This window comes from Micrasema longulum, unplaced genomic scaffold (assembly GCF_059751315.1).
Source record: "Micrasema longulum isolate JH-2025_06_02 unplaced genomic scaffold, ASM5975131v1 h1tg002002l, whole genome shotgun sequence".
Classification (NCBI taxonomy): Eukaryota; Metazoa; Arthropoda; class Insecta; order Trichoptera; family Brachycentridae; genus Micrasema; species Micrasema longulum.
In genome coordinates this window covers 59,083-80,706 of record NW_028279172.1, presented here as the reverse complement: position 1 = coordinate 80,706, position 21,624 = coordinate 59,083, and the positions used below count along the sequence as shown (strand labels likewise).

Sequence of the window (21,624 nt, the reverse complement as noted above, 5' to 3'; positions counted from 1 at the left end):
ATGTCTCAAGTTCTCTTCCGCTTCAGTCTGTTCTGCCAATTGGTCCGTTGACGGTAAGTAAACAAGAAATCTTCCACAACTTTCTTGTCATTGGTTGATACACATGAATTACTGACTTCGTTCAAAGTAGTTTATTTTTATTGAAATATTTTTCAATATTTTTTTCGTACATTTTTAAGAAACTTTGCCGTATAATTCAATACTTTTCGTAAACAATTTCCTATAGGGTCTTAGGTATAAATTAGTAATTACTTATGACTATAGACTTACATTTTACGTCATATTAAATTTCTTGTTTACGTAATTTTTAATAAATTATTTTGTACAATAAATTTTATAAGATATTTACAAAAGAGTTTCCATAATATTATTTTGCAGTTTAATAAGTTTACTGTCAATTAAATGAACTTTTTTTTATTTTTATTTTTTTTTACTTATTTCCAGGAATTTTAATCATCAGTGCGTAATATTTTCTTATTATACTATATCTAGCGAACATAACTCCGCTAACCAAGTTATTTCAATTGATAAACCTACATAATATTGTCTCTATTAGGTTATTTTTCCTTGTTAATAACAAATATACGCTATGGGTTTTGAAAGAACGGTTTATTAAAAGATATGTTCTTTGTAATATTTTCTTTTATTAATTCATTTATGTGAGCAAAAAACTTGTTTTTTTTTAATATTTCATTTTTTCTCTTTCTTCTGACTATACGTAAAAGATAGAAGTTGTTTTTTATTTATATTCATGCATTTTCTATAATCTTTATTTATTATATTAACAGCAATTTACCTTTAAAATGATCTTCTAATTTTGTTGTTACTTCTACAATATTAATGTCAGTTTCCTTTATATTTATTTAATTCAGTTTATTTTTTTGTGTTCCTTAAAACCTTGTGTTTTAGAAATGTATATTTATTTCTGTTTTAATATCTTAAACATAAATATTACTATTGCCTTAGGTTTTATTTGTATTTTTTTTAATCGTGAACTCTTTATTGTAATCTTCCAACTGACTCATAAAATTAAGTACTGTGTTGTTAAAATACATTAAATTATTTTTTATTTATATATATTGTAACCTAATTAATTTAGCTGTAGTTACTTACTGAAATTCGTGCTTTTATTCAATGTCTTCAACGTCTTCCTGTGAATCTTTCCACTTTTTCCACTCTAAGTTCGTCATTCAATCCGAAAGTTCAAGTATGCTTAACAAACGCTAGCCACTAGACAGAAAAGAGGACTACTGATATAATATTGATACAGAGAAAGTTTTTGAACCTTTTAGTCCAAAATATTCAAGAAAATGCCAGAAAAAAACCATCGCTGTTTCCCCAAAAGAGTTCTTTTTCGTTATTTTCATTTCTCCTTTTGTCAGACAGCAGTCAACAATCTGGAACTCAAGTAGTTTTCTTCCATCGTGAATGTTTACACGTCTTTACACTCTCAGAACTAGTGATGCGCATGCCAGTTGCAATATCGTTTTTGAACATTGAAGACTAGAAGAAAATTATATGACCTTTTGTATCTATATTTCTATACAAGATTACCAGCGGATCCAACAGACGAACTAACCAAGGACCCACTCAACTACACAAAAAATTTCATCAAAATCGGTCTAGCTATAGTCCGTTCAGAAAAAGTTCAGTGACATGTACACGTACAGAAGAATTATACTTATAAAGATTAGCGGTAAATAAGAAAGGTCGTACTGTTTGAGTAATATCAAAATAGGCGTTCCTAATGGCCATCTAAAATCTAGAAACGTTTAACATGAATTCGTTCATTAACTTAGAGTAATTTCAATTCAAGTCGAGGCATTTACAGGGTTTATGACCTGGCTTTGGCTGGTCGAACTCTTAAAAGACGTATAAAACAACTTTATTACTTTACTCACGTAAACATTATTCTCTACCTTTCGTTACGTTACAAATACAAGAGTTACTAGATACTTCACCCTGATGCTGCAGAAAAAAAAGAAAAAAAAATACAACCGTCGCGTCGATCAAAGAGGATTGGCCTACTACTCGGTTAAAGTGTACAATCTACTTCCAATATCCATAAGGACAATGAGTAAGTTCTCACAATATAAAATTGCTATTATGAAATGGATAGTGGAGGTAGGTCGCACATAGATTGATGAGTGGATCAAGCCAAAGAGGTAAAATGTGTGTACTGTTTATGAAATTTGTTCCATTGGTCTATATAAATTGGTTAAGTTTTTTATCATTATTTTACTTTATATTGTTTATTATGTTAATGATAATTAAATTAATTGGATTAATTACGTTTTTTTTATTCTTATTATTATGTTAACTTTGTTAAATAGCTAATTTAGTGCATGTTTTACATTTCGTAAAATGTTTCCCTCGGCACGGGACACCCCAGTGAAGGAACATTATTCTGTATAAAAAAAGAATACAAACAATGTAAAAGTATAAATAAATAAAAGACAAATGTTACATCGTAACAAACTAAAGACGGAATATTCTACAGTTGACATCTGATAAAAAAAAAACATGGAAACATGCTGATAAATAATTCGTTTTCCATAGTTTATAAATATAAACGTATAATTTAACCTTGTTTTAGCAAAATAAATTAAAAATCATAAATACGCCGGTCATATTACGTGCGTGCGTGTAGCCCCTAACACTGTCAATAATAGACTGAATCTCTTTTCTAACAAACACCGGCTACAGAACAGAGTCTCCGTCTTTCTGGTCATGGGTTATACCTTCGTGCTCTCTCTTGTACATAGTTATTACTGTATTGGCGTCACGTGTATTCTTTGCGTAGCAAAAATAAATATTTTTTTTTTTTTAAATCCAGCATAGTTATGCAAATTTTACTTTCCAAATCCGGTGTGAAAATGTCCTTTTGAAGATAACAAAAAATACAATTTTATCATTTAAAAAAGTATTCATTTTGCAAAGTTTCACCTTTTATTTTGCATTGCAGCATGCTTTTTGTTTCTACATGTACACAAAAAAAGGGTGGTTTATTTTCAAAATTATTACTTACCATTTTTGTACTTAATTGTATATTTTTTATGAATGCTCCTTGGGCGTATTGTAAAATTGAATAAATAAAAAATATTTTGTAGACTGGTGTGACATCACAGCCACTCAAGAGTTAAGTGGCCACTTTACACACTGTGTAACATTCACCATTCTGTCCATGTTTAAACATCTACATTTTCCTAACTTTCTGTCCGTTGACTTTTGTGAATTTGAGAGATAAGCATTATCGACAAAATCAAGAAAGAAGCTCTGCGTTGGCTTTGGACATGTAAAGCGAATGCTAAAAGCAACAGCGACAGCTAAAAAACGGCTAAAAATATTTACGATGCGAATGTTGATGAATGCATAAACAGAGGAAGACCAAGAAAAACATGGCGTGACCAAAACCCAACAAGTACTAGACAATGGACATGTTAAAAGTCAGAATAATCGGCGCGCGTGCATGAGAAGATGTATGAATGTAGAGAAAGCGAGATCTATATGCAATGATAGAGTGATGTGGCGTTCTATCGTCTCTGCCTACCCTTACGGAGAAACGGCCTGATGGTTCGTTTGTTGTTTGTTTGAATCTTGTAATTTTTCTATAAAATAGAACGTGTATATTTATTTTCATTTTTTTATAGAAACAAAAATCAATTATAAATTTACTCTATACTATGAAAAGAGAAGGGCGGATTGGAAGGAAAAAAGGAGGAAGGAAAAACTAAAAGCTGATTAGTGTTAGATCATGAAATGTTTGAACATCCATAAGTATTTCTTTAATTTATTCATCGGTTGTAGTAAAAGGCAAAGCTTTATTGATATTGGTGAAATTTCAAAATATGATTATTCAAACACCAGTAAACGCATGTTAAGAGTAATATCATCATCATTATTTTTGTTCACCAAATGGTGCATACGGCATTTTATCAGTGTACGAAGCGCAGAGTATCTTGATCGTTTTTGTTACACGAAGAAAAATAATCAAGTCAATCTAAAAAGATGCCATAAAATAAAATAATATTTCAAGTAAATCATGTCGGAAATCGAATCCAAAGTCTTTTGTATGGTAGGCAAATGCGCTGACCATTTGACCATGAGGCTGGCAATAACATATTACCTTTATTCAATGGGTAAGTTCCGAAATTAAGAAAATATATTTTTATTTATTTAGCTCGGTAAAAATTAAAGCATTTAATTGTAACGCGAAGTTTCCAGAAAATGTATGAAACAGTAAATAAAATGATTTTTAAAAAAATGTACTACTTTGAATGCGTCGCAAGTTCTTCTGAATCAACCAATGATTGTGATAGGTTTCCGGTTTTTGGGAAGAACTCACCAATCGGCAGAGCTCTCCGACGAGAGCTTGTGACGTCACGTCACAAAACTTGAGAAATCTGATTTTGATAATACGATATATCAAAACATTTTCTTATTGGCTTTGTTTGATAATTCAAAAATAAAGTTTTTTTTAAATCACTGAACTTCCTCATTACTTTTTTAAAAAACTGAATTAACTAAAAATTAATTAAATGAACGAAAACTGGCCGGTTTTTTATGGTAACTGTGTTAATCGATTATTCGTTTATTCGATTATTCGATTATTTTATTAATTCGGTATTTCCGTATCGCACTGCACTGTTCAGAAGCATTCGGGAAATATTATTATGAAAGGGTTTTATTGGCAATTACACTCAAGGGCAGATAAACCACTTGTAAGTGTTAGGGTCACCCTTTGTTCTCCAATCTCCATTATGGGACATTTCGTCACTCCACTGACAATGCGCTAGCAACCAAACCCCGATGATAGGGTAACCATCGATACTTAAGCTAGGGTTTCCTAGGACAGCGGTGCCCGTATTTTAACGGCCGTAGTAAACGGTGATGCAGTGGACAGCCGTCGTAAAGGTGGTTAGAGAGTGGTTTCCTAGGAAAACGGTGTTAAATGGTGTTGATAACACCGTTTTCCTAGAAAACCACACTCTAGTCACCTTTACGACGGCTGTCCACTGCATCACCGTTCACAACGGCCGTTAAAATACGGGCACCGCTGTCCTAGGAAACCCTAGCTTTACAGAAAGGACAGTATTTATTAGACCGATGAATTTAGTGAAATATTTGGTTTAAAAATGAACAAGAATATTTTTGAGACTAGGACGTGGACGTCTAGACAAATACATAGATTGCTCATTTATCATTGGCCGGATTAAATCATTTTTATAAAATGATAACATCGGAAGCTATATTGGCGGCCTCCGTGGTGTAGTGGTCAAGACGCTTGACTCACACACGGAAGGTTCCGGGTTTGAACCAAAATACATAATGAAAGAAAAGGCATTAATTTAATGAATAAATTTGTTTAATTTTAGTGCTTTTTGGTTCTTTTACTCACATTTAGCTATATTTTCATCCATTTCAAAAACCATCACTTTCAATTTATCAACATTCATAAGAAAATCGCATTTCTTGCACACATTGTGGAATTTTGTCCCAAGAATTGCAGGTCTTCTTTGTTGCTTTTGCTGCTAGCAAGAAGCACGGCATCGTCAGCATACAAAAGACAGTTAACATTTCATTTTTGCTCCCATCCTTAAATCTTTCAGTTCTTTCATGCAGTTATCGATGTATATGTTGAACAACCTTGGCGACATTACACATCCTTGTTTACTCTTTCAGAAATGTTAAACCACGATGTGAATGACCCATTCACCTCCGTGTCCTTGTGCAGTGACGCAATAGCCCTTGTCAGGTTACCATTCACTCCATACTCCAATAACTTTCCACAATTTCTCTTTGTCAACTCTATCAAATGCTTTTTGTAGATCGACAAATGCGCAGAAAAGTTTTTGGTATTTAGCCAGAAAATCCAATTCTAAATCCACTGTGTATATCCCACACTCTATCTTAAGTCACTTTTCTTACTCTCTCAATCAGTATTCTGCCATATATCTTTCCAACAGCGTTAAAAAAGCTGATAGCTCTATAGTTTCCGCAATCCACTCTCCTTCAAACTACTAACTTTAGTCAACCAATCCCACAATCAATCTGGTTTTTATTTTTTAAGTTAAACAATGGCAATACAATAACTAATTATTTGAATGGACAACAACCCAATATCTCTAATTGTGCTAATTCTTCACTCGAGTACAGTTGAATATAAGTTTCGACTCAGCCAAAGTTTGGGACAATTTTGACCGAAACTGAAACCGTGGTCAAAACTCGTTTTATTGGTTGAAACTGCCTGAAGCTGAAACCGAAACTTCGGTTCATCACCACTCGCCTATTCAGAGACTACATAAACTTGCTGAGCTTAATGAGTTTAGCTCTATTAATGTTTTTGTTCCATTTCAAAATATGAAATAATACAAATGAATATTGGCGGTAGAATAAAAATAATATATACTGGGTCCTTTGAAAAGAAACACAGTCTCGCTTTTTTTCATACAAACGTATATCCTCCCTGGGTTGTACCGGCTAAGGCAATGATTTTTTTGATCGTGTCCCCATAGTTATTATGGAAACTAAACCCATCTTAAAACCCCTAAAAGCGCCCTGTTTAATCTGTTGTCTTCGGACGAATGGTATACAAATATAACTATTTTTGAAAAACGGAAAAAAATTAGCAGTTCATAATGGAGTTCTGGTACCAACCCTAATGTATGGAAGCGAAGCATGGAGTTGGAAAAAAAGGGACGAAAGTAGACTGAATGCTGTTGAAATGCGATCCCTCAGGCGAATGTGCGGAAAAACAATGTATGATAGGTGCCCTAATGTCGAAATTAGAGCAGAATGCAAGGCTGAGTTAAGCATTATCGACAAAATTAAGAAAGGTCTTTTGCGATGGTTCGGTCATGTGGAGCGAATGAATGATGAAAGAACGGCTAAAAATATTTATGATGCGAATGTGTCTGGTTGTAGAAGTCGAGGAAGGCCGAGAAAGACATGGCATGATCAAGTACAACAAATTCTTGAAAGTGGTCATGTGAAAAGTCGGAATAATCGACGTGCGTGCATGAGAAGATGTATGAATGTGAAGGAAGCAAAGGAAGTGTGCCCTGACAGAGTGGTGTGGCGTTCTATCCTCTCTGCCTACCCCTCCGGGGAAATGGCGTGATGGTTAGTTAGTTAGTTAGAAAAGGGTATTGACACAAAAAAAATCATTCTGGTACTTATCTAAAGAAAACAACAATATTGGCTTAGTATTGAGGTGAGATGATTTTGTCGGGCTCGTGGGGGAGTGGCCAGCGCGTTTGCCTACCATTCAAGAGGTCTCGGGTTTGATTCCCGACATAATTGACATGAAATGGCGGTCACCGTAGTGTAGTGGTCTAGACGCTTGACTCACATACAGCAGGTTCCGGGTGCGATTCCCGGTGAGAAGAAAAAAATAATGTGATTTTTTTTCAAGCCTGGGTTTTCTGTGATGCAACTCGCCACTGTAATTGGGCCTCCTGGCCTGTTGTAGTGTTTTTTTTTTTTTTTTAAATGTGTTTTTACACTAGAATATTTCATACTCCCTGGATTGGTACCTGAAGAGTTAGACTGATCATCTTACCATCATGTAACAAAAATTATTAAGAAACACTGCGATTGGTGTACCAATGCAGTGCCCTATGCACCATTAGGTGCGGAAAGGGAATGATGATGATTAAAGTGCAGAAAACAGGACAACAAAACCTCGATTTTTTTTTATTTTTGTTAGGCATAATCAGTCCGACGTACAGCTGTCTTTTTCGTCAGTATCGGAGAAAGATTTACGAGAGAGTGTTTGTATCGTGTATTTTGTTCATTTTGTTCATTTGCGCAGTTTATGATTGTGTTTGGAAATCATGATTAAAAATGTAATTATAAAAATATATGAACTGGATTAAGAATAGTTAATTGTATTTTTAATGTCAATTTCGGGATCGGGTTGTGGTCCTGTGGCTAGTGTCTCGGACTCACGGACCAAAGGTCTGTGGTTCGAATCCCACTATACCCCAACTTGATTCCATTTTCTAATAGTGAGTTATTTACAACTCGTTGAAAATGGCCCTCAAAATTAAATGTTTGGGTAAATCATAAGAAAGCAAATATTTCTTTTAAAAAAAATAATTCTAAAAATATGGATATTGTGGAGAAACGTTTTCATGAATCGTGACGTATTAGGGGCGCGGCCAATGCAATGACCGTTTTTGCGGGAATTCAAAATTACAAATTTGAAAATATTTTTTATGCTACTAATAAGTAACAAAAATTTATTTTTTTACTGGACCGTAGGGTGAGCCGATAATTTTTTTATCCGAATTTTGAAATGAAAGAGGTCTAAAAAGTTGCCTCTTGGATTACTCGGAATGCAAATAATATTTTTTTAAATATTTGATACTACTTTTGGCTCTCAACCAGAGCTTGAAGTTTTCGAAAAGGTCAATTTTTTGCGCTAAACCGGCTGTCATTTCGTATTTAAGTAAGAAAAACAGTCTCATTAAATTTCATGAACCTTATTAAATAAGCGTCTAAGGGCGTGAGTTGCACTTTGTTTTGTAATAAATGGGTAGCATTGTTTTAATGAGCCATTGTTTTCGTCAATATTGGCCAGGCGCTCAACGGAATGAGTTCGGCGGAGTGGTTTTACTTATACTTTTTGCGATTCGGTAGTTTTAAAACGTGTTTGAATTTATAATGTTATTAAATTATATCTTTACTAACAAAAAAATAATTTTACCAATATTGATAATTAACAAAATGTTCAGACAGTTTTAAATTTTAAACGTCGATTGAGGGCCAAAAGTAGTATACTATTTTAATTATTATAATAATTATAATTAGTATGGAATATTTTTTACGTTCAACGTTATCCAAAATGCAACTTTTTAGACCCCTTTGATGTCTAAAAAAAAAACTTCATACATCATCAGCTCACTCTACTGGACAGCATTTCATAGACCCTTATTACTTTAAAAATGTAATCAATAAAAAACGTGATATTTCCCTATTCTGGGAAGCCATTGTTGTTTATATTTGACGCAAAATTACACCGTTTTATTTTTGCTTATAAAAAAAAATGTATTAATTTCTTTAAACATCTATTCCTCTCCAGCTCAAAACAGTGGTCAGCCTATTAATGATATTTTACACATCCGCTTACTTCGTTGTGTGCTGATCAATGAAGTGAGATGTTATTATGGCTGTAGGAAGACCATAAGGGTATGATAGATGGCACTGAACTAACTCCTTTACTTGTACCAAGCTTCCTGACCCCACTAGGGAAAATTGCTTTCCAGTGAAACTTGGACAAATTTCGACCAGCGACAGACAGTCCCTATTTAGAAAGTTTTCATGACGCTTTTCATAATTTAACGAAGACGTTTTGACTGAAATGGAGGTGTCCTGTGTGGTGGTGAAATGAATATTTGTACCAAAAATAATGTTTTAAGATTTTTTTTTTTTGCCAGCTTAAATATAGATTTCCTTTTTTTTATTTCCCCTTTATTTTATTAATATCAATTATTTTCCTTTTTTGCACACTGTTATGGAGAATTTCGGGGGCGAAGCACGCGCATTGCTTGCTCATTCACTGATCAGGGCCTCGATTTTTAAGGGAAGATAAAATTTATCTTAAATTGATGAAGATAAAATTTCTCTTAAATTTTATGTACAAAGTAAAATTATTTTTTCCGTATGAAAAATAGAATATGTTAACATTTTTTTTTCTAACAATGTTCAATTACCGGTTACCGACGAAGACATTTTGAATTTTCATACAAACATACACACAAATATACACACTTTCATAGATATTGGTTTATACCGTCTCAGTATATACCGATGAAGATAGACGTTCATAATTGCGGCCCAGATTAGTCAAGTAAAAACGGAGGCAAAACTAACCTTAGACAAAACAAAACACAAATATTCAAATAAAAAGCTTTTCTCGATTTTCATCAACAAAAAAAAACAAACAAAACAAAACCTTCAATTAAAAATATTCTCTAAAATATTTGAATCAGTTCACCCTATGAAATATTTGCGAATAATGATTGAAAAATATTTTTAATGGACAGAACCCATACAGAATATACATAAAAAAATTAAAAAACTTTCCCATATCTTCAAGTCGATACGTAACATCTTATCCCTAATTAAACTCAAACAATTGTATTTATATATGCCATCTTTTTTTTTGTTTGTTTTTTTACAATAAACATAAGAGGTAAAACAGAATATTAAAAAATAAAGGATAATTACATAGCAATGAAATACATGTTAATAGTAAAAATAGTAAACAAAAAATCCCACGAAGGCATGGCTTGTTCGTGGGTATACAAGAAAATGTTAATGAATTTTTGCTCCTATAATAAATAGACAGTTTTAATATTTTTGTGTAATATAAGAAAGAGGAAATAAAATCTTCTGTACAAGATTATATATATATTTTTTTTGTAATTAAAAAAGGAAATTTAATAAAACATAAAAATATTCCTCATTATTAAAGGGCAACAAAATATATCATAAAAGAGTTCATATCTTTAGTTTGAATCCAGGATAGTGCGTGTTTTTTAAAAGAAGGAAAATTTTGAAAGTTTGGAATCAATGAAATATTATTAGTAAAAAAAGAATTATCAATTTTTGGGCCTGACTCTCTTCATATATATTTTTACTTGTTGATTTATCTTACTACCATCATTGCCTTTCCGCACCTAATACTGCATTGGTTTATCAATCGCAGCGTTTCTTGGTCATTTTTATTGTATGAAGGTAAGATGATTAGTCTATTTGCTTCATGTGCCAATCCGGGGACTTTTACATTTTTCAAGAAATATGTCATGTCAACTATTTTGGAAATCGAACCCGAGACCTCTTGCATGGTAGAAAAATGCGCTAACCATTACACCACGAGGCGGATTTTTTCTCTGTATCCAGACGGATGGTGAATATATGTGAAATAGAACCAGGAGCCTAGACAAATGTTTAAGACTCGATGGCTGCTCTCAGGTAAAAGTTCTTAATGAGGAAATCAAGTGGAGATAAGTCCGCTCCGTCGTGTAGTGGTTGATGCGTTTGTCCACCATTCTTAAAGTCTTGAGTTTGATTGCTGCGAGAGTCGACGTGAGATTTTGAGTTTAAAGGTTGTTTTAACTTCATTATTTAATTGTTTCTTGACTGGATCCGAGAGTCTGTAGCTTTACCTCGGGACCACAACCCTGTTAAAATATTTGGGTAAATCACAAAAACGACGGGCATTATCAAAATCTTTTTTAAAAATATCATATTACATATTAAAACATCTCGTCTAATAAATAATATGTTTATCTCGTCTCGTTTACCCCGGTGACACGACGAACATTTTGGTTGTATATTTTTTAAGATTTGTTGAAATGTAACATGTTTTTTTTTTGCTTCTGCAGAAAGTGATCGAGGAGCGCTTTATCCTCCAGTTTCACTACACCCAATGGCACTCCCATACGTGTCCTTTCTCCAACGCCATACTGGAGTTCAGGAGACGCGTCAGGGCCGTGGTGGGACATCGCCTCATGAGCACCACGGACAGCGGACCAATGGTGGTGCATTGCAAGTAAGTGACATAAATAATAAATTAATTAAATAATATCTAATATTGCATAAAAAAAATTACTGCAATAATTTGTAATTATCATCACATATTTTTAATCGGCAACTTAAAACAATGTTTTATTTTACATCATGTTACACATGGGTATATATCTTTTATACCTTTATTTATTATAAAACTATAATACTGTTAACTTATTACGATAGGTATGAATAACATTTTACAGAAGGGAATATTGAAATCTAGGCATGCACAGGGCTTATGTCATTGGCTGGTTTAAGTGGGCACTTTACACCCTGTGTAACATTCGCATTCTGCCTATATTTGAACATCTGTATTCCTTCGACTCTTCCATATGTTGAAGTTTGTGAAGTTAAAGAGCTGAAACCTTTATTGTTGAGGGTAAGATTCATCTGATTGAATTATTATTTAACTGTTGTTCATTTCGCGATTTTATTGAGAAAACGTTCCTTATGTATGCCTGCATCAATGGAATTTACAGTACACATTTTTTTCTTCGGCGCTACAACCCAAATCGAGCCTTAGCCTCCTTCAACTTTTGCCTCTAATTCCGCCTGTCCTCAGCAGCCATTTTCCAATTTGCGACTTGTAGAAGCTGTGCTGCATCTTTTTTTACTTCATCCTCCCACCTCAGACTAGGTCTTCCAATTCTTCTCTAACCCCCTGGATGTCGTCATGACTTTCTTAGTTTCTCGCGCATCGAGCATTTTTTGTACGCGTCCAGCCCATCTCAACCGGAGCAGTATGAGGGTTGAGATACTAGGAGCTTCGTATATGCTATACAGTTCGGCATTTTGCCTAATGCGCCACTCTTCTCTATCTTTCACGAGATCACAGATTCGGCGAAGAACTCTCCTTTCAAATTTATCCAGCATCTCAGCGGACCTTACTGTTAGGGTCAGTGCCTTGCATCTATGCGCCAATACAGTCCTAATAATGGTCTTGTATAGGGTTATCTTCGTTTTCCTATGGACGCTTCTTGACTTATACTCTGGCACCAAAGAGAAATGTGTTCTGTTCCCCGCCGATATTCGTTTATTTATTTCTGTAGTTTCCTCGTTACATTCCATGAAAAGAGAACCCAAGTACGTGAACTGGTCGACTACCTCAAATACGACTACTTAAAACAAAAATAAACAAATTTGTTCATATTAACACTCCGGGAGCCGTGTAAACACGTGATTATATAACCATGCGTTGTGTCCCAGTCCCGTGTTTTCAAGTGGTTTACCAGCTGTCTAAAAAGGTGCATTTAATTGACATCTAATAACTTTTATTAGTTCTTTTTTGCTGCTGGTAAACCGCGTGAAAACACGGAACCGGGACACAACGCATGGTTATTTTTTTTTATTTTATTTAAATCTTAAAATAGGGCACACATATCATACATATTGTTATGTGTGTTCTAATAATAACATTGCAAATATATTTAATTTATAAATTGTTTATCACATATGTCTTGACCATTATTTTAAATTTTGATATGTTTTTTTCTTCATAAATATTTTTTTCCATTTCGTAATACTTTTTAATTGCTTTAAATAAAATTGAATTTTGTGACTTTGCCTTTTTCCTAAATGGAAGTCTAATTTTGTTCTTTTCTCTAGTATTGTGATTGTGTTCATGCTGGTTCCGATCAATTTTTTTCAAAAATTCTGTTTTTTTATTAGAGTTTATAATTTTATGAACAAATATCATTGTATTGTAAAATATTCTTTGTTTATATGTTAATAATTTCATTTCATTTACCATCGACTTTACCCTCGTATATCTGTTTTTTTTCAAAATGATTCTAAAGGCTTTATTTTGTAATACAGTTAGTTTATCTATGTTTTCTTTGTTTGATAAAAATAAAATGCTACTACAGTAGTTAACGTGTGGTTCAATAATTGCTTTGTAAATAGTTTTGCAGGAGTCCTTATCAATAAATCTTCTGATCCTTCCCAAAATTTATTATAATCACGTGTTTACACAGCTCCGGGATACAAAGCACAAAAAAAGAGTGAGGCCCTGTATTGGTGCGAATATTGCAATGTGGCTCTTCATAAAGGCCAATGTTGGCAAAACCATCATACAAAAATTATTTATTTAATTATTTCAAATAAATCTGAAAAGTTTGAATTAATTTAACCTAGTATTTTCATAATTATGACGCTTTTAAGAAACCCTTCACGAAGCATGAAATTTCACAAAAAATGGGCCGGGCTCAGGGTGAATTTTATGTGTATTCGGCCGGTGCTCAAGTGTCAAACTTTGTACCTCTGAGGCAGACGGATGCAAATCCAGAATTTGCTGAAATGACATTTCGATTCCCGTATCCAGTTTATAATCATGTCCATTGATTTTGAAGAATTGTAAGTCTCATAATGAATGAACCAATGTATTAAGATATTGAATATACAAATTAATGCTATAAATTATTATAAATCACTCAGAAAAAGGATATTCTTTAGGCTTGTGTTGAACATTTGACGTTAGGATATGCATCCGTCTGCCTCTGGGGTATAGAACTTTGGTTTGAACAAAATAAAAATGCGCATTTGTGTCATATTTTCAGTGGCACAAAGATGGTCGCAGTAATATAAGTAGACTCATTTCTGTCCCATCTTTAATGGTTCAGGTAGTATATCTGGAATATTTCTGTTATTTTTACAAATTACTCAAATGTAGTGACAGAAATGAAATGATCTGTAAATAATACCCCAATTAGCAAAAGATGAGTTTTGTAGCTAAATAATTGGATTCATAATACCGTTTTTTTGCTCTCTTGAAAATTACACATTTCAAGTTATACATTAATGTTCGCCCATCAAAGAAATATGATATGTGACATTTAGCGGGCCTATTTCATCGTTTTACCACATCAAAGCCAGTTATGGCATGGAGTAAGTTTATATGGTCATTATTCTAGCTCTCTACCGGGGATGCGATGTACCTATGTAAATATTATGTCTTCCTGCAAAAAGCACCACTTACTTACTTTAGAAGATCGCCGTCTACTATTAGACATGGGGGTGCTTCATAACATACTTAGTGGACGCCTTGATAGTCCGGCTTTTATGTCGGAGTTATCATTAAATGTCCCCGGCTACCGCACCCGTCACACGACGAGCTCTTTATTTCATGTGCCATCAGTTTGTACGAACTATGCCCAGAACTCTCCACTTATACGTTGTGCTCTTGAATATAATTTGAACTTTCCCTTTATTGATCCATTTGACTGTAAAAAAATAACATTTAAAATGCGCGTCTTAAAACAAACTTTTTTGTCTTATACTTAGTTTCAATAATAAAGTCTTATTTTATCTTATTTTATTTTATTTTATTTTGTCTCTAATTCTTAATATTTTAAATATATATTTATATTTTCGACACTTTACACTTGTGCAATATTTACACACATGTCCACCCTCATTCCAATATAACACCCACTCACCCACCCTCTCACTCACTTACACTCACACAAACACACTAGTATGTATTGTACGTGTATTTAAAGTATTTCTGTGGATATTTGTCATTGGTTTTATTCTCTGTATATTTTATTTGTTATTTTTTGTTACATGTATTACTGTTGATATCCCCAATATTTTTTTATTTTAAAAAGAAAAAACAAAGAGCTAAATACAATTTGAAAATGTGGACTAGTTTTTAAAGGTAAAGAAGAACTTACTGATGAAATTAACTATATTTTCCTCGTGAAAATCATGATTCAGGTGGCAAATAAAACTGACTCCTCAATAATTGGTCAATGGCCCTGATAATTATTTAGATTTTTTTTACGATTCACGTATTTTTACAATGAAACAAATTAATTTATAATACCCCATTATCTTCTGAGACATCTTAATTTTCTAATTCTTGTATTATGCGAAAATTCGGCTATTAAACTTTTCGAAGATTACTAGTAATTCGGAATGAATTTTCTTAGGGAGTACTTTAAATTATTCATTCTGAAGCTGGCTGTCTTTCGGCGAGCTTTTGATCTTGAAAGTTTTTATCAGTTACAGCTGTGGTCTTCAACCTAAAACTCGCAAAACGGCTTTTTTCTATTATCTTTTTAACTAGCTAAAAAACGAGCAATTGAGTGCTTTTTTTTTAATTTTTCAGACATTTTTTAATAAAATTTCTAAATTAAAATAAATGAAAATTTATGAGGAAAGTTTAAAAAAATATATCATTATCTTTCTCTTCGTACTTCAGTTTTTGTTAATATATTTTATATTTAAATTATTTTTATTTCAATTATATTCACAAATTAATGACGACTCATGAGCCGTGTAAATGTTCAGACTTCTATATTACCTTCTCTTAAATCTCCATCTCTATTGTCTTTTGATCAAGATTCTTACAGAATCAATAATAACGAATCTCTTTGGCCGGGTTTAACTATAAATGTATAATATTTAAAAAATGAAAGTTAGTAAAAAATAGTACTTAACAATTCTAAAACAAAATCTTTTTTGTATGAAAAATTAATACTTTTACTACTACTCCTGATTTTTAGCAAGAACAAATAATCAAACAACCCGGCTTTACTCTCTTCGGTTTTGAAATCCGATAAGTTTTTAAAAATTTTAAATGAAATCATTTTGGTCCTTTTTCTAATTGGTTGATGACCCCCGACCTAGAAGGCTTCTTCAGAATTCAAGACTTAGAACAAGTTTTAAAGCTGATCTTTAAATTATTTTTACTTTGAGAGTCTTTCGCCAAAACCATAATAAAATAAAATTTGATTAAGGAGGTACAAAATAAATCATCATTGTGTTTAATGAAAATAGCTAATTTAATTATTAAGTGGTAAAACAACTAACTTAAAAAATATTTTAGAATTGGTTTTACTGCTTACTTTAACTTTTAATTATTATAAAACTTTGCTTCCGCTGTTTTCCTGTCGATGGTTTTAGCAGTAAGTAGTGGTCGAAATAAATATATCATAATATATAGTACGTCATGCAATCAACTTGGGCATCTGTCAACGAAACAGAAAGAAACATAGAAACATCAGTCGATTTGTGTCTGCGTCATAAAGTTATTCTCGATTGAAATTTTTTATTTATTTATTTTTTACATATTTATTACAGCAATTCACAAGTAATTATTTACACAACAAATTAATTAAGTAGTAAAAGTAAACATTTACATTTTTTATTTTTGCTGTTGGTTCATCTAAACTGCCTAACTAGAGATAGCTTCCCCGTTCTAAGGCAGTAAATTTTGTATTTTATAATAATATTAAAAAGTAATTACAGTTTTATCATAATGTGTGCGTTTTCAGTCTTAAAAGTAAACAATGAATATCCAGAGAAAACATAAATAATACCAAAATCTCTATATCCTAAGTCCTAAGTCATTACTAGTAAAACAAAAAAACCAGCTTACGTCCTTTACATCGGACAACGATTTATCTGACTCCTTCCGACCAATATGGATTAAAAATGCAGTGAACACTTTCCTCAGCCTGGCAATCCCACTACATTTCCACGAATCTGTGATAAGGTTATATACCCTCGGGCCTATATAATATTGCTGCCTTTGAGCCAAAAAAGTATTAACTCCTCTCTGTAGAATCAGATCCTTATTGGAGTGCCTAGCATTATGAACATGACAAACCCTTGCGTATTTTTCCCTGTTGAGATGTGTGACTGCTACTGACTTCAATATATACTGTTGACATGATAGTTTAGGAGCAATATTCTCGTCATTTGCGGGAGGTTGTAATCTTCTTCTTCAATATGAAGAAATTTACGTCTGAGACTCATTGAATGCTCTCAAATACTTATGGTGAAGCTACCATCAGTGAAAGAACGTATTATTAGTCATAAGTGGTTTCACCGCTTTAAAAACGGTGATTTTCATATCGAAGACAATTATAGCGGTGGAAAAGAGAAAATTTTCGAAGATGCAGAATTTGAAGGGTTATTTTATGAAGACTCGTGTCAAAGTCAAAAAGAATTGGCATGATCATTAGGAATGACTCAACGAGCAATTTCAAAATGCTTAAAAATCTCGGGAACGATTTAGAAACAAGGATATTGGGTGCCGTTTGCCGTAAATTAGGTGATTTTTCCGGATCACAATGCTCGACCCGTATTGCGAAAGTGGTAAAGACATACTTAAAAACGTTGAAATGGGAAGTCCTACCTCTCCCACCGTATTCTCCAGACGTTGTTCCCTCTGCCTATCACTTATTTCGATTAACAGCACGCGGTCAGGCTGACCGGCACTTCCAGGCTTATGAAGAAGTAAAAAAATTAATCGATTCGTGGATCGCTTTAAAAAATGACAATTTTTTCAACGCGTGATTTGCACGCTGCCCGAAATTTGAGAGAAATTAGTGGCTTGTGATAGACAATACTTTGAATCATTAATGTATGACTAGTTTTTTTACAATAAGGCCTCCAATTTTAGAAAAACAAAACGAAGGAAGCAAAGTTAGCTCATGCATTAAAACAAAAATAAAACGTGTCCATGGGGATGAAGAATTTGGTTCTGAGTGTAAATTTTACCAGAACCTTTGACTTGTATTTTCAACTCAATAACTACTCTCTGAGAGTTTATCTGAGAGATCTCCTGCAACCTCTGTCATAACACGGGCTTTCTTTTCATTCTAGTAAAGAGAGAACCCTTTTAATACCCATTCACCGCTCCATTTTTTTGCCTCATCTTTTACAGTTGTAGCTGCTCGATTATAGAATAATCTACCCACTAATGTCATAGACTCCCCTTCTTTATTCACATTGAAATCACATACGAAATGTTACTTCCTAAATAATAATAATTTTGAAAAAAACAGATATACGAGGGTAAAGTCGATGGTAAATGAAATGAAATTATTAACATATAAACAAAGAATATTTTACAATACAATGATATTTGTTCATAAAATTATAAACTCTAATAAAAAATCAGAATTTTGGAAAAAAATTGATCGGAACCAGCATGAACACGATCACAATACTAGAGAAAAGAACAAAATTAGACTTCCATTTAGGAAAAAGGCAAAGTCACAAAATTCAATTTTATTTAAAGCAATTAAAAAGTATTACGAAATGGAAAAAAATATTTATGAAGAAAAAAACATATCAAAATTTAAAATAATGGTCAAGACATATGTGATAAACAATTTATAAATTAAATATATTTGCAATGTTATTATTAGAACACACATAACAATATGTATGATATGTGTGCCCTACTTTAAGATTTAAATAAAAAATAAAAAATAAAAAAAAATATATTTGTAGTATTCCTTTCTCCTCCCTCTTTCCTCCTTTTTTTATCCCCTTCTCTCTTTATAGTATGGTGTAAATACTTAGTTTTTTTTTATTTAAAAAAAAGATAACTATATACCTACAGCAATGCTTTGTTTTATAATGAAAATATAATAATATACCTACAATATGTTCATAAACCACTGATTTCCTCAAACTAAGTTTGGGTAGGTGGGAAAAAATTTCCTTAAAGCAATATGCCTGCCCTTATATGCAATTAAAGAGCATAAAAAATATTTTCAATTCCCGCGAAAACGATTAATTGTTGATTGATCGTCACGATCCGGTTCAATTTTTAACTTTGTTGGAGACCGTTTAAATTTAAATAGAACATCGTCACAAATCTTGACGTCACAATTGTCAAGGCCAAACATGCCGCGTTTTCGTGGAGAATTATTTTTTAACTAAATTTTATTTTAAAAGTTACGTATAAAAACATCTCTCCACAACATCTATTTTGATTTTGAATATACGATTAATCTTTCTAAATCTGTTACATAATATATTTTTATCAGTACCTATTCGCAGTTTGTGATATTTCCCTACTGTTACAAGCTTAACGGGGAAAAGAAAATTAAGATAAATTTTAAACATTAACGCATTAAAAAATTAAAACACTTAAAAAAAACTCCGTTTTTCAAGCAAAGTGAAGTAGACACATTCCTATATCTCTAAACTTCAATGTTTTTACGCGATTTGAGTTGGAATATATTAGCTGTACAATTTAAGTATGTGTCAGAGATATTTTGAAAAAGTTGTTTTTTTATTATTTTTAATATATATTTGGACCCCTGTATTTAGTAGCCTTACGTGTCACGTACAAGGCTAAGGTACTCGGAAAAAATCGTTTTTGTCCGTCTTGGAAATGGGATGTTCGATCACTGATTTTGGTTTATTACCTTTATGAGTCCAATCACCATTGTTGCAAAGTTCAAGAACAATGGCGCGTGATAACTACTTTTAACTACAGTGTGGATATCTGTTAAGGATATTCCATCTTTCCTGCATTCTGCTTCAAGATTATGGCGTTGCAGACTGTAAAATGGGCACTGAAATAACAGATGTTCGATACTCTGTGAAGAAATATCATCGCATGGAGAATAGTCATCATTCCTTAATTTAAACCTATATAGATAACTTCTCATAGCTCCGTGTCCGGTAAAAATTTGGATCGTTTCGAAAGTACTTTGGTGATGATGACGGAAGTTTGCTGCATCAGCCAGCGTTGGGAAAAACATTTTAGTGATTTTACCTGTAGAAGAAGCGCAGTAATAAAACAGTAGTTTAAAAGCAGTCCGTTTTAAGGCAGGCAGTTTTGTCCGCCTCATGGTGTAGTGATCAACGCGTTCGCCTACCATGAAAGCATCTCTTTTTAAAAATATTGTTATTACATTACAATGTTTTCATAGTTCCTGAACTGTGAGACTGATCATCTAACCTTCGTGTAATAAAATCTAATTAATTGCTATGAGATATATGTACCAATGCTGGGCCCTATGCACCATTATGTGTTGAAAGGGAGTGACGATGAGTTTAAGGCAATATAAACAGAAAAGTGGCTTTCTTCGGTTGACGTTCTAGATTTCATTCTGGTGATATATTTGCACGCGTACTGTGCATCGATCTATGTAAGAACGCTGCGCGCTGTACCTACAGCAAATTATCGGCAAAGATCCTTATACAAAGATACACATTATCATTTTAGTTATATTTCATAGATTTTTTGTATCAAAGAAATAATTATTGTTCTCAAGCATTCCATATAATTAAAGGTAGTTGCCTAATGAAATATTCACATTAGGCTTTATAATATCAAGCAGGTGGCTCATTAGTAAATTACATTCCTCTTTTGAGACTAATTTAACGAATACATTAGCTAATTATTTACTTTTTGTTTTAATGCTCCACAATAGCGGATTAAATTTAAATTACTTTTGTTTTACTCGTGTCAGAGATAAAATAAGAATTATAAAATTGTACAATTAATTCAATTTATAACATAATCTTATTCAGTTAACTCTCGCTTTCCGGTAAAGTGTAGCTAGTACCCACAACATCTAATAACTTTACAATAAGATTTATGAGTGCAACTCGAAAGATATATTAAATACAGTTTTGGGCATTCATTAAGCCAATTTAAAAATCTGAAAATCCTTATTGCATTTAATACTGTTTGACATATACCCAGGAAGCAATCCGTTTTTTAACCTTTAAAGAAAAGTCCGAGTATTGAACAAAATTATTTTTTTAATATCCAGGATATTTAATTTTTCAAACATAAATTTGATCCTGGTACAAAATAGACCACTTGTATTGCCCTGTACTCCTGTAATCGGTTATTCTCATTTTTATGGATTTTTTAATTAGCTAATATATTAATAAAAAAAAACCTCAAGATAAACGGATTTTCTTATAAAAATCTATTTTGAAGTAAATAAAGTATTAAAAATAAAGGAAAAAATAAAGGATTAAATTCTAGTCATTTGAATAATTCTAAAAACGAACAATTCATCGACGTCACGGTCATCCATTATTTTTCCAAAAATGTCTATGATTTTTATAGAGCTAACGTCTGCCGTCGGCCGTTTATTAACGTTTCACTTATTAAACGTTATTACGAGCACAAGGTGTCAGGCAATTATAGGTATCTAATAAAAATGACTTGAAAATTTCATTTGTTTTTATTATCATCTTTCAACGCCTGGAATGTGGAACGTAAAATGGGGGTGAAAGGAGTATAGACAATAATATCACATCGTATACGTGTCTTTT

The 21,624-nt window shown here is 32.6% G+C and overlaps 1 protein-coding gene across 1 annotated transcript in view; it reads left to right on the top strand.

Annotated features, from left to right (window-relative positions):
- Positions 1-21,624, top strand: part of LOC148273291 (receptor-type tyrosine-protein phosphatase epsilon-like) — a gene marked incomplete at both ends in the record, with an annotated part of 112,409 nt that overhangs the window by 43,355 nt on the left and 47,430 nt on the right. Inside the window, one exon of the mRNA XM_088238922.1 lies at positions 11,394-11,560. Within this exon, the coding sequence (XP_088095048.1) occupies positions 11,394-11,560 (167 nt within the window). The remainder of the gene's footprint in view (positions 1-11,393; positions 11,561-21,624) is intronic.